At 40.0% G+C, this 13,355-nt stretch overlaps 1 protein-coding gene and 1 pseudogene across 1 annotated transcript; both read left to right on the top strand.

The window, feature by feature from the left end:
* The window catches only part of LOC119536600, a 102,196-nt pseudogene extending 98,673 nt beyond the window's left edge, over positions 1 to 3,523 (top strand).
* An 8,628-nt stretch (positions 3,524 to 12,151) lies between these two features.
* Positions 12,152 to 13,096, top strand: LOC119538521 (olfactory receptor 10V1-like). Its single transcript, XM_037841519.1, has one exon. It carries the CDS (start codon positions 12,152 to 12,154, stop codon positions 13,094 to 13,096), a length of 945 nt encoding a protein of 314 aa, XP_037697447.1.
* Positions 13,097 to 13,355: the final 259 nt, after the last annotated feature.

Below are 13,355 nucleotides of genomic sequence, written 5' to 3'. Positions count from 1 at the left end.
GTTCTGGGCTGCTGGGCTGTGTAGGGAGGCTCCCAGTCTGCTGAAATGGTGGCTGAATGGGGTTTTGTTAATTCACACTGCTCTACCTTCCCAACTCTGGGACAATCAGCTGAGGTTGCAGGGAAGGCTAATGTCCACGCCCAGTTTTGTGGTGTGTGCCTGTTATTTGAAGCACTTCCGTCACACTGGGCTGTCTGTGGCAGCTCTGGGCTATGGGGCTGGCGATGGGCAGGAGTGTTTCCTGTCGACCAGGATGATGGCTGTGAGTGGACACCCCCCTTTTCTTGGGAAGTTGTGGTGTTTAGTGAATTTTCTCAGCCACTGGATTATTGCCTTTTGTCTCAGAGCTCTCTTAGTTCTGCTCTTGACTCAACCTGCCCAAATTGCAAGTCTTTGAAGCTTTCTGTATTGGGCTTCTTAGAGTAATTGTTTTAGAAAAAGAAAAAAGGATTAAAAAAAAAAAACGGGCCCTCCTCAGAGATCTAATGGGTTATTGAAATGCTAAGAGACAAAGCAACCAGGGCCATTAAGGAAAGGTCCACAGGGCAGAGAGATCAGCTTTTCTTCGGGATTTGCATATGCACCTCAGGGCCCTTCCTCTTTCTATGTTCACCAGAACTCCAAAAATCCTCCGCTTTTATTTTGGAGTTTTTCGTGTTGTTTTTGTTCTATGCCTGTCTCCTCTCTGCTGGGCTGGCTGCTCTCAGATTCTCTGGTGTCTGGTCTCAGTCTATCTATGGTTGGAGTTTGTATCAGTAGAATGAGTTTCCGATAAGGGCTGCCACTGCAGTTCTCCCTTCTTCTTCCCGGAGGTGACAGCCCTTCCTCCCCCGGGACTGAGCCTGGCAGGGAGGGACGCGGGTCCCCTGACCGCAAAAACTTACAGATTTCGCTGATCTCAGCAGTTCCACGTTTTCATGAGTGTTGTATGAAGTATGCCCAAAGTCAGATTGCTCTGTGGTGTCCAGTCCACGCAGTTCCTGGCTTTCTACCTACTTTCCTGGAAGAGTAACTAAAACATACAGCTCACCAGTCTGCCATCTTGCCCCGCCTCTGTGTCCCTGGTATTATATTATATATTTTTAAAGTCTCATATTTTCTTCTGGAACTTTAATATTTAATTATTAAGAATTTTTTTTTCTGGGATCCTTCTGGAGTTAACTTTAGTAATGTTGGGATTAAACTCTATTATTTTCCCCATATATATGTAAATATTACAGGATTTATTATAGGAATTGGCTCATGTAACCAGGAGGATTGGCAAGTACAAATTCCAGAGAGCAGGCTGCAAGTTGGAAACTTGATGAAGGTGACCTTAAATTCCCCAGCAGAAGCTCACTGGCTGAAGCAGAGATAGAAATTTATCTTTCTACTGCTGAAATCCTCATTTTCACTTTAAGAGATTCCTTTCATTGCTGAAGACAATCTCCTTTGTTGGTTGTAGAAATAATCAGCCATAGTTGTAATCAACTGACAAATGATTTAATGATTTAAATCCATCTATGAAATTCCTTCACAGTAACAATCAGGCCAGTGCTTGCTTGATCAAACAACTGGACACCGTAACATAGCCAAATTGACAACATGAAATTAACTATCACAGTTAGTTTGTGACTAGCTAGACTTTTCTTTCTGTTCCTTTGATGGATCTCATTATGTTTCAGCATCACGCTTTTTTCAACATGGTAGGTCAATAAAATGCTTTAATAGTTGGCATGCTGGCTTTTACTAACCATCACCCACTTCCAATTCATTTCAGAATTTTTCTGGCTGTTCCATTCTTATTTTTCCTCCCGAATTTTAGTATCAATCTTTTAGTTGAAAAAATACATATCTAGATATGTGGTAAGGTGTTATAACATTTAAACTTAAGTATAAATGACACTTTGTAAACATTAAATTATCACACAAATTTGTGACTTGTGCTAAACTTTTTTATTTTTATTTTTTTAATTTTTTTAAAATAGTTTTATTCATACACTATATAATCCATCCTAAGTGTACAATGAATGACTCCTGTTATAATCACAAAGTTATGCATTCTTCCCCACAATCTATATCTATTTTCTTTCCAAAAGTAAAGAAAAAATAAATCCCATACTCCTCTCTTATATCCCCCTATTATTGACATTTAGCTTTAGGATATTGCATTTGCTCCCATTAATGAAAGAATATTACACTGTTACTGTTAACTATAGGCCTTAGTTTGCATTAATTGTACTTTTTCCATATGCCATCTGTTCCAGTTTGCTAATGCTATCATTATGCAAAATACCAGAAATGGATTGGCTTTTATAAAGGGGGTTTATTTGGTTACAAATTTACAGTCTGAAGGCCATGAAAATGTCCAAATTCAGGCATCAACATGAGTATTCATTCACTGAAGGAAGGCCAATGGTGTCCGGAAAACCTCTGCTAGCTGGGAAGACATGTGGCTGGCATCTGCTGATCCTGGGTTGTGTTCCAACGCCTCTCTCAACTCCTGTGCATTCTTCAAAATGTTGCTCTTAGGGTGTTTTGTCCTCTCTTAGCTTCTCTGGAGCAAACACTGGGCTAGCATCTCCAAAGTGTTAGCAAAAGTCTGCTTTCAGTGACCATCTTCAAAATGTCTCTCTCAGCTGCTCTTAGCTCCTTCTGTTTGTAAGCTCTGTTATAGGACTCCAGTGATTAAATCAAGACCCATGCTGAATGGGTGGGGCCACACCTCCATGGAAATAATTCAGTCAGAGTTATCACCTACAGTTCAGTAGGTCACATCTCCATGGAAACAACTTAATCCAAATATGCCACAAGACTGGATTAAAAGATCATGCCTTTTTTTTTTTTGGAGGAACATAATATATCTCAACTGGCACACCATCCCATTTTTAACACCTTGTAATAGTGACATACATTTGTTCTAGTTCATGTAAAAACTTTCTTATATTGTACAATTAGCCATCTTCACTATCTACTCTAAATTTTGCTAAGTTATACAGTCCCAGTTTTTATATTCTAGCTTTCCTTATGGTGACATATATGCCCCTAGCCTTCCTCTTTCAACTATACTCATGCTCAGCTTTGTTCATTATACTTACAATATTGTGCTATGATCACACACTATTGTGCTGTCCATTTCTGAACCTTTACAATCAACCTTATCCAATGTTCTGTACTCCTGAAGCATCAATTGTCAATTCTGTTGCCTGTGTTACACTTCTGACTATCCTATCTGCATATTACTCTCTCACATATTTTCATCGTGGCTGCCATCCTGAAGATCCGCTCTGCAGAGGGGAGGCCCAAGGCTGCCTCCACCTGCTCCTCCCACCTGACTGTGGTTCTCCTCCAGTACGGATGTGGAAGCCTCATCTACCTGTGCCTCAGATCCAGCTACTCTCCCTAGAGGGGCCAGGTAGTGTCTGTGGTTTACACATTCATGGCCCCCATGCTGAGCCCCCTTATCTACAGCCCAAGGAGCAGAGAGCTCAAGGATGCTCTGAAAAAAGAAATTACAAGGTTCTTGCTGCTCAGAATACATTGACTCTTTCTGGATATTATTGATCTAATAACTTTTCCTGTTTGGATGAACCACATAAAAGACTAGAAGCTCAGAGGAAAAAAGACACTGAAGTTTCAGGCACTGTTTTAAGGTCTATCGTTCTTCCTTTGTTGCTGAGTGTCCATATTCTGGCTGTGAAGCCACAATGTTTTCATCTACAAAATCATCCCACTGGTGAGCCCTGTTGAAAGGATCAGCAAATGAGGTCATGGAAATAAAAGCATTTTGTCAGTTGCAGCACGTGATTCAGAAGTTTTGTATTGTGAGGCTAGGACTGTCTGAATTGTTCAGAGAATTATTGAAGGTACAAGATACCCTGATCTCAGACAACCCAGGTCTCATTTTGATTCATTGCTCCGTTGAAACAAAATGTATTTCTTCCTTTTCTTAACATGTATTACATTATTTAGATGACTGCAAGCTAAGATGGAAAACATACCATATTCTAATAGCACAAAGATCTCAGAATTCTCAAATGCTGTTGAAAAGGAGAGTTAATAGAAAGGGTTTATGATCTCTTCTTCCAGAAGGGTATAAATCAGCATTTCTTAAAATGGTGTTTCAAAGCCTTACTTCCCTCAAGTGGCCTGGGGAAAGGATTTCTGTGATTATTACGAGTAGGAGAAGTGCATACTGTGCTTTCCTCTTGAAATTTTGCAATCACATTACTTGGGAAGTTCTAGAGTAGAGCAAACTGTGTAGGGATGGGGTTTCCCAGAACATTTGATCATGAGAATTCTTTCTTTCTTTAACAACTATTAACTTAATCCTCTGGAGATAATCTTCAGGGAACACTATTAGGGAGATGGTTGTGTAAATGAACAATGTGGTAGGTTCTTGAAAATATTCAGTAAATGAATAAATAAAAGAATGCCCAATAATATGGCATATTATAGTCAATGAATATTAGGCATCTGTTATGTGCTTAGTGTTATATTAGGCAATATGATATCAAGTTGAATTAGTTACTCCCATTGGGGACATATCCTAGTAGGGGTGTAAAACAAGTAACATTATAGTCACATACAGATTGATAAGTGCTATTACTTATCAGAAGGCAAGAAGTCACCAGGCACCATAGAGCTAGGGGTGATTCTTCCTTTTTGGAGGAAGGTGCAGGAAGTTGTGTGTATCAGAATAGAATTAATTCAACAATAGAAATGTGGCTGAGTTTTTTAAATGCAATTTTATTGAGATATATTCATACATCATATAATCTATCTGAAGTATACAATCAATGGCTTACATTATCATCATATAGTTGTGCATTCATTACCACAATCAATTTTAGAACATTATTATTACTCCAAAATAAATAAAAATAAAAATAAAAATAAAAATAAAAAGAACACCCAAAACATCCCATACTCCTATCCTCCCTCATATATATATTGTCTTTATTTTATTACTCAACTGCCCATACACAGATGAAGGCAGTGGGACAGAGTTTCGAACAATACTTAGAATTTGGTTAGGTGTAAAAAATTAACTTCTGTTAGGATAAATTAAAAACGTAAAGATTGCTAAGTTGCCTCAAAAGTGGAGAATCAAAATTTAAGCAATAATTAAAATAGAGAAAAGTCTACTAGCAATTAAACCCTTTTGGAATATCACGTCCCCAAACAATTCCTGTTTATGTTCAAATATTGACCTACTGGGAATGGTCAAGTTGAAAGCCAGGTTAGCCTCTTGGGGTTTTATTGAATCAATGCAGGCAGGGAATTCCATAGAAATGAGACGAGCAGAAGTGAGAGTTGAGAGAGAACCCAGAAATTTGTATTGTCATGTCCCCAAATCCCACTTTCTTCCCTTGTGAAGGGGCAGCACAGAAGGATCAATAGTTTCTAGATGGGTGCTCCCTCAGCAATGGGTGGTTTCCCTAAGATTCTGTGTCCTCCAAGTTTCCCAAGATATTAGGAAGATTCTACCTTTGGCTTCACTCAGCCTCAGGGAAGGATGTGCTTGCAGGCTTCGTTAGGTGGAATGTAAGGAGAGGCGAGGAAGACCAGGCTAATTAAGCTGTTGAATGGGCCAGTGGATCCTAGGGAAACTTGAGATTCCCTGATCCTGCGAAAGGCTTCTTGGTGTGGGGTTACAAATGAATTGGAACATTAGTTTAACCTCCTAATGCTAATGAAGTGACCCTACTTATGGCAATTATAGTAATCACAGGAAGTCTGCAAAATAGACACTCTACTGCTGAGGGTGAGAGATGTGGGATAAGTCTGTCTCTCTGCAGAAATATACCAATTTCTTCAGTTCCCTGGTAGTAAGCAAGAAATCACTGTCCACCCTGCCTTGGAGAAGGAGTACATAATTTGTTGGGACACCAAGAAAATAGATTGTAATCTACTCAATTCTGAATTACACATCCAATGTGTAAGTATTCAATAAATACTTATCAAACGGATGAATAGCCCTATTAATTGCACCCTGTGAGGGAAGGAGGTAGAGGAGTAAGCAAAAGTCTTTATGGAACAGAAGGGATTCTCTCTGTGGATGTGGATGTGTCCTTAGCTGCAGTACTAGTACCACAAAAGATACTTATCAAAGAGGATACAAACTTACTGAGAGTGTGTAGCTATATTTCCTGGGTAAGAAGAGACCAAGAGTTTTCCACCTAACCTTCAAGTAGTAAGGGATTGAGCAAACAAAACATAGTGGAAGAGGACATTTATTTAGCTCTAATCAAAGCCCACGGTATTGTCACTTTTATCCCATTGAGAAGGCCAGCAAGGAGGAGCAAACTTGAATCTGGAGAGCAGAGATATTTCCCATTCATTCGTCAATGCCTTGGATGAAGACACAAAAGGCAAGAATATTTTCCATTTGTATAATATATTTATTATGCTTTGAATTCTCCTAAAATATAGTAACTCATGAAAAAACGGTAGCTACAATGAAATACAAATAAATTGACACAGGATAAAATACAAAGTTAAATTTAAAAAAGAAGGTACTGGGACTGAGGAACACTACAGCATTTGAACAAAAAACTTAGTTTTGGGTTTTTTAGCAGTTAAGGCAAAAAGGGAAAAATAATAAATCATGTTGCTCTTATGGTTCAGAAGGTTGATGAATATGTGTTCATTGCAAGAGAGTATGTGTCTGAAAAGGTGTGGGGGGGGGAGTATGTTGAGAACTCAGATAAGGCTTTATCTCAGGAATGTCTAACAATCCTTATATAAACAACATGATTGTTTATTATAGTATTTTCTGCAGTTTTTGAGTGTATGAGAGACATTCCATTCAGTCTTTTCTTAGTTTGAAATTTATTTTAAAACTGATTTTTTAAAAAATTCAATTTTATTGAGATATATTCACATACCATGCAGTCATACAAAGCATAAGTCAGTTGTTCACAGTACCATTATATAGTTAGTTGTGCGTTCATCACCAAAATTAATTTTTGAACATAAAACTGATTTTTAATGCTGCAAAGCACATTTGGTGGAATATTGAGGGAAGTGTGCTTAAGGGATGTGGCTTCCTGGAGTTATAATTCAATGTATAACATACCTTTGGAAAACATGTTCATTAAACTAGCAGATGATAGTGGGGAAAAATTGGTTATTTGTTTGAGTAAAGACTTAGAATTCCCCATAAGATCTCAGTGGGCTGGAATGATGGGCAAAATCTAAGGAGGTGAGGGAAAGAAAGAGAGGAAGGAAGGAATATCGGAAGAAAGAAGGAAAGATGGAAAAGGCAGCAAGTTCACAACAGCAAGCTCAGCCCAAGTCAAGACTGTGGTATGTCTGAAAATGGACAAACACACAAATAAGTCCCTGGATTTATCCCAATCTGGGACTGCATCACCAGCAAGAGCTCATGTTTTGTGACTTACCCAAGCGCTCATTCTGGCTCTGACAATTACTGGTTGTACAACAAGGGCATGTTTTGTAACTTCAGTTTCCCTGCCTCTAAAATGAGCATTTTAAATGCTACTAATATTTGTATAATTTAAAAACTAAATGTGTTCTTTACAGAAAATTTGACAATAGTGAAAAGCATGAAGAGTTGATTATAAATTTCCAATGTTTATGTCAATCCTTAATTACAGAGTGCCAAGCTCTATTCTAGGTCCTGGGCATTAGTAAAGAACAGAATCTAATCAGCACTTGTCCTCATGGAGCTAAGTCCATGGATGGGATAGATATAAACAGATGAACACCGGAGTAAATGCGCCATTAAGATTGTGAGTTCCCTGGTCATAGACAAGAGTTCTTTTACTTGTGCCTGACTTTTCCATGGAGATCGAGTAGTTGGGGTTGAGGGTGTGCTGGGTATCCTCACATACCCTGCGTAGAGATGGAGTTAGGCAGTTGTGTGCTTCTGATGCTCCTCCCAAGAAAGGAATTAAAACTTTTAAGGAGTAATACTGTCTGAGAAGCTTCCCAAAGGGAATTTGCCTGCAACAATGCCACCTATAGTCCAACTTACCTGGTCCTACCCCAACAACTGTCATGATGATGCAGAAGCAGAAGCATTTAGGAAAGGAAAGAAACACCTGCAAAACGTGCCGGGAGTCAGAGTTTTTTAAATTCAGCTTTATTGAGATATACTTACATGCCATACAATCATCCATGGTGTACAATCAACTGTTCACAGTTCCATCATATACTTGTGCATTCATCACCCCAATCAATTTTGGAACATTTTCATTACTCCAAAATGAATGAAAATAAGAATAAAAAGTAAAAAAGAACACCTAAATCATTCCATCCCCCCACCACCCTATTTTTCATTTAGTTTTTGTCCCCATTTTTTTACTCATCTGCCCATACCCTGGATAAAGGGAGTGTGAGCCACAAGGTTTTCACAATCACACCATCACACCACGTAAGCTACATAGTTAGACAACTGTCTTCAAGAAAGGGAGTCAGGTTTTTAAAGGACTGACTTTCCAGACTAGTAGTTTTTGGAATATTCTTAATCTAAACTTTTTTTCAAATAGAGATATTGCATCCTAAAACATAGGCATGGTAGATTCTCAATCTACCCAAACACAACAAATTACCAATTATTTTAACTCAGGCATCATTTTGTGGTTTAAGCCAGTCTGATAGATAGGGCACATTGATTTACCAATTGAAACATAAAAAGGTATTTTTCTGAAAATACCGTATAAGTATTATAAATTATTTAATCAAGGAAATTAATTTATATTTTGAGATGGATAGTGTACATTACAAATGGTTCTAAAAACTTCTTTTTAAAGCCTTAAGTAAAAAATTTTCTGCCACATAATATATAGAGATTTGCCATATTTTCTGAAATGAAAGCTTTCCAGCTGCGATACCTGGATTTAGGGATCCACAAAGTCTCAGAAGGAAGAGCCAGACAGACACAAAAGAAACTCTCTGGGAGAGTCTGGTTTTATGGAATCCACAGGAAGAGGAAATACCAATAATCGGAGAAGTCAGCAGTGACAAATTCTATGATAGGTCCAGTGTGATAAGAGCTCTGAAACATGTCTTATCAGTTTAGCAATGTGGAAATCATTGATGTCTTTACCAGAGCAGTTTTAGTGGAATGTTGAGGTTGGAAGTCATTAACACAGTAGGTTGAGATAGAAGGTAGGAAATACAGATTGCCTTTCAAATAAGCTGTAAAGAGAAGAAGGAAGGAGGGGAACATGATTAAGGTGATGGGAATATAGGTTTGACATTTTCATTTTTAATACTTTATTTTATTACACTGGATAAAGGGGTTGTCAGTCCCAATATTTTTACAATCACACGGTTACAGGATAAAACCTATATAGTTATATAATCATTATCAAAAGATCAAGGCTACTGGATTACAGTTCAACATTTTCAGGTATTTTCTCTGGTTACTCTAATTCACTAGAAACTAAAAAGAAATATCTATATAATGAGTCAGTAGTCATAATCATTTGTTAAATCCTGGGAGTCTTTTTAAAAAAATCTACTAGCTAAAAATAATTTATACACTACCAGACAAAAATGATTTGCAATTTACCAGCCCTCTACATACTAACTTTACAGAGTCTGGGTCTTAATCAATGGTCAAAGTAGAACAAGCCAAGATTACTTCCCCTAGAACATCCGATGACACTGAACGAGCTTCTTAGATAATGCTCCAGTAAGACGTTGACAGAAAAAAAAAAAAAACAACAAAAAAAACACATCTAGTATTTCAATGAAAACTGAAAAATAAGTGAGAATACCAAGTTTGCATTATTCTGTTTTTGGCTGAAAATAACAACTTATTTACATGACTTTCATGTTCACATGGGTCCTGACATATTTTCAAATCAGCATAGCAAAAAGAAGCAAAAAATACACCAGTCAGGGTGATCCCGTTAGTTTGGGTTTATCTCATGCATCGTGTATGCATAATGCAAAGCATTCGAACCCTTCCTTGACTGTGGCATGTAAAGTGCTTAAGCACTAGAATCAAGCCCAAGTGTCAGTTTTTGCTTAACAGGAGATGTGGTGTGGTCTGTGTGTCTCTAGCTAGGATTTGTTGGTTTGCACAACATATGAACTTGACCTGAAAATCTTTTCTATTGACCTTAGGCAGTGGAAAGAAAATGGGACAAAGAGATTTTAAAACAAACGTATATGTAAGATTTTTTTTTTTTCCTTTATGCATTCTACCAAAACTTCCTCTAGGCTAATCACTGTGGATAGAACTTGGCTTTTAGTGTTTTGAGCCATTTTCAGAGGTGAGAGCAGCATTAAGTAGATATTTAAGGGATGGTGAGACACTCAAAGGCCTACCTATGGGAAGCTGTTTCTACCCTTGGGCCTGAAGGAAACAGGTGAGGAAAGAGTGTTATTGGAGCCCAGTAGGACATGGGACCATGGAAGATGGGCCACCCAACCAGATCTGTGGTCAGGAAACTCTAGGGGGCAGGAGGAAAAAGGAGGTGGGTATGGTGTGTGGGAGGGATAAATGCCCTACCTCTGTTTATGCTGCTCTTCATTCTCTTGCCAATGTTTCTCATTGATCAAACCCAACCAGAAGCCAGGAGGTGAGGGAGCTAGGCTGATGCAGTCCTTAGAGGCCAGCTTCCTAGCAGGCAGAGCAGGGGCAGAGGGTGGATTTTGGTGATAGGCAGGGAGTAACCAGCAAAACCTTCCCTTTGAGAATCAAAAGGAAGAGCAATCTCTGAAAGTGGAGGGCACATGGTGTCTGGAGGTAGGAAAAGAACTGGAATAGAATAATATCACAGAGGAATGAGTGAGGATTTTAAGTGAAAGGTAGTAGCTAACAGCCACAAATGCAACAGAGAAAACAGTCAAATGTGTCTATTGGATTCAGCAATTTGGAAGTCATTGGTGAACTTATAATGGTCTTAGAGAGTAGAAGGATAAGGTAGAAACCAGATTGCATGTACTATTAAAAAAAATTGGAAATGGTTTAATGGGAAGGAAGCTAATTGACATTGGAGGATGATATAAGATTGAAGGAAGTTGCTTTTTACCACGGGAGATAGTTACTGTAGAGGGGAAATGGAGGCAGGTATTAGAGCTAGACCTTATAGAAGAAAATTCCACAGGAAGCAGGTGTATCTGAGACAATTAGCAATTAGCTTTGCAGAGAAAGAAGGACACTTTTTGTAGACATATGGAGAAGTATTAAAGATATATGGATATGCAGAGAATATTACGGGTCCAGAGAATGATGGCGAGTTATCTCCAGGTAACTTCTGTTATTTTTTTTCTGTGAACTTGGAGGCCAGGTCATCTGCTGTGGGTGAGGGAGGAGGTAGCAGAAGAGAGGATTTGAGGAGATGAGGGAAATCTTCTGTAGTCTTGGTAGGGCACAGAATGGGGAGATGATCAGGGATTTAGAGGATTGGGGACAGTCTGGGGGTTTGTAGTGCCACCCTAACTCTCACAGAGCAGTCAGCAGAATTGTGATCTTCTTGGCATGTGTATACCCTGGGATAGAGATAGTGGATATTACAGAAAGTAACAGGATTGATGGATGTTCAGGTCACTGGTGATAGTATTGACAAAAGACTAATTGAATAGATGGACCTCAGAGGTTTGGATGGAGCAGGGGATAAAGTACAAAGGAGGAGCATCAAGGCATCAAAATGCTCTTGAAGACATGGAAAAATAGTTTAATGTTCATGATTATTGCCTACATTTAGGGATAGTTTACTAGGGCCAGACACATCTACTTCTCACAAATCCTAAGAACTGTGTCCTATTGTTATCCTGATTTTACAGATAAAGAAATTGAGGCAGAATGTTTCAGCCAGTTGCCCAAGGTCATACTGTTGGCAACTGGCAGGTCAGGGATTGGAACCTGGGTGGCCTGACTCCAGATGCTGTGCTCTTGACAACCAGGCAAGAGTTCAAGGAACGAGAGTACAAGGAGTAGAGGAGTTTGTGGTCTGGGAATGGGATAATGAGGTTTAAGATTTCAATGGTGAACTATTTGTGGGTTGTTACAACCCAAAAGTTCTTGAAGAAAGTGAGTTGCTGAATTCAGACTGGAGGTAAAGATGGATAGACTTCAAGAGGTCAAGGCAGTGTGAGGCCAGGGGTGAATGGGTCATCCATCAGTAGTGTCCGCGCCCTGACTTTATCTCTCTGCAGGGGTAGCACCTCTGCCTGATGCACTGAAGGCATGGAGGTGTCCAACCACACTGGGATGACTCTCTTCCACTTCCACCCCTTCTCCAATCTCCCTGAGGTGCAGATGCTGATTTTTGTGGCCTTCTTGCTTATGTACCTGGTCAGCATCAGTGGCAATGTCTCCGTTTCCCTCATCATCTGGATCAGCCCTTCTCTCCACACCCCCATGCACTTCTTTCTGGCCAATCTAGCAGCTCTGGAGATCTGCTATTCCTCCACCATTGCCCCTCTGACTTTGGCCACCATCCTGTCCACAGAGAAAAACCTCATCTCCCTTCCTGGTTGTGGCACCCAGATGTTCTTCTTCATCTTCCTGGGCAGTGCTGACTGCATTCTGCTGGCCATCATGGCCTATGACCGTTTTGTGGCCATCTGTCACCCTCTGTATTATACCCTCATCATGAGCTGGCGGTTGTGTGTCCAGCTGGCCCTGGGGTCTCTGGTGCTGGGGTTCACCTTGGCCATGCCACTGACTGTGCTCATCTTCCAACTCCCTTTCTGCAGCAGCAAAGAAATCAGCCTCTTCTATTGTGATGTCCTCCCTGTCATGAGACTGGCCTGTGCAGATACCCGGGTCCACGAGGCCACTCTGTTTGTGGTCAGCGTCACTGTCCTCACCATCCCCTTCCTGCTCATCACCCTCTCATACGTCTTCATCGTGGCTGCCATCCTGAAGATCCGCTCTGCAGAGGGGAGGCACAAGGCCTTCTCCACCTGCTCCTCCCACGTGACTGTGGTTCTCCTCCAGTACGGATGTGGAAGTCTCATCTACCTGTGCCCTAGCTCCAGCTACTCTCCCGAGAGAGACCAGGTGGTGTCTGTGGTTTACACATTCCTCACCCCCGTATTGAACCCTCTGATTTACAGCCTGAGGAACAGAGAGCTCAAGGATGTGTTAAAGAGAACGATGAGGTTCCTGCTGCCCAAAACACAATGAATACACTGAATGTTCATCTACAGCATTGCTGGGTGGAGATAAAGGTATCTACTGTCTGAAAGAGATGGGGCCTAAGAAGTCACTGGTTTTATACTTTTAGTCTTCCTGATTATGCTGTTTTGAAGAGTCATTTCCCCTTTTCAGCTCAGCTTCCACATCTGTAAAATGGGGATTAGAAAACCTGCAGCCCCTAAATTCTGGGGCACTTGTGATGATCAAATGATGCGTCAAGTGAAAATGTATTGTAACTTTAAAAATG

Source organism: Choloepus didactylus, chromosome 6, assembly GCF_015220235.1.
Source record: "Choloepus didactylus isolate mChoDid1 chromosome 6, mChoDid1.pri, whole genome shotgun sequence".
Classification (NCBI taxonomy): Eukaryota; Metazoa; Chordata; class Mammalia; order Pilosa; family Megalonychidae; genus Choloepus; species Choloepus didactylus.
The sequence above is the reverse complement of the archived record's forward strand: the minus strand, read 5'-3'. Positions and strand labels throughout refer to the sequence as shown.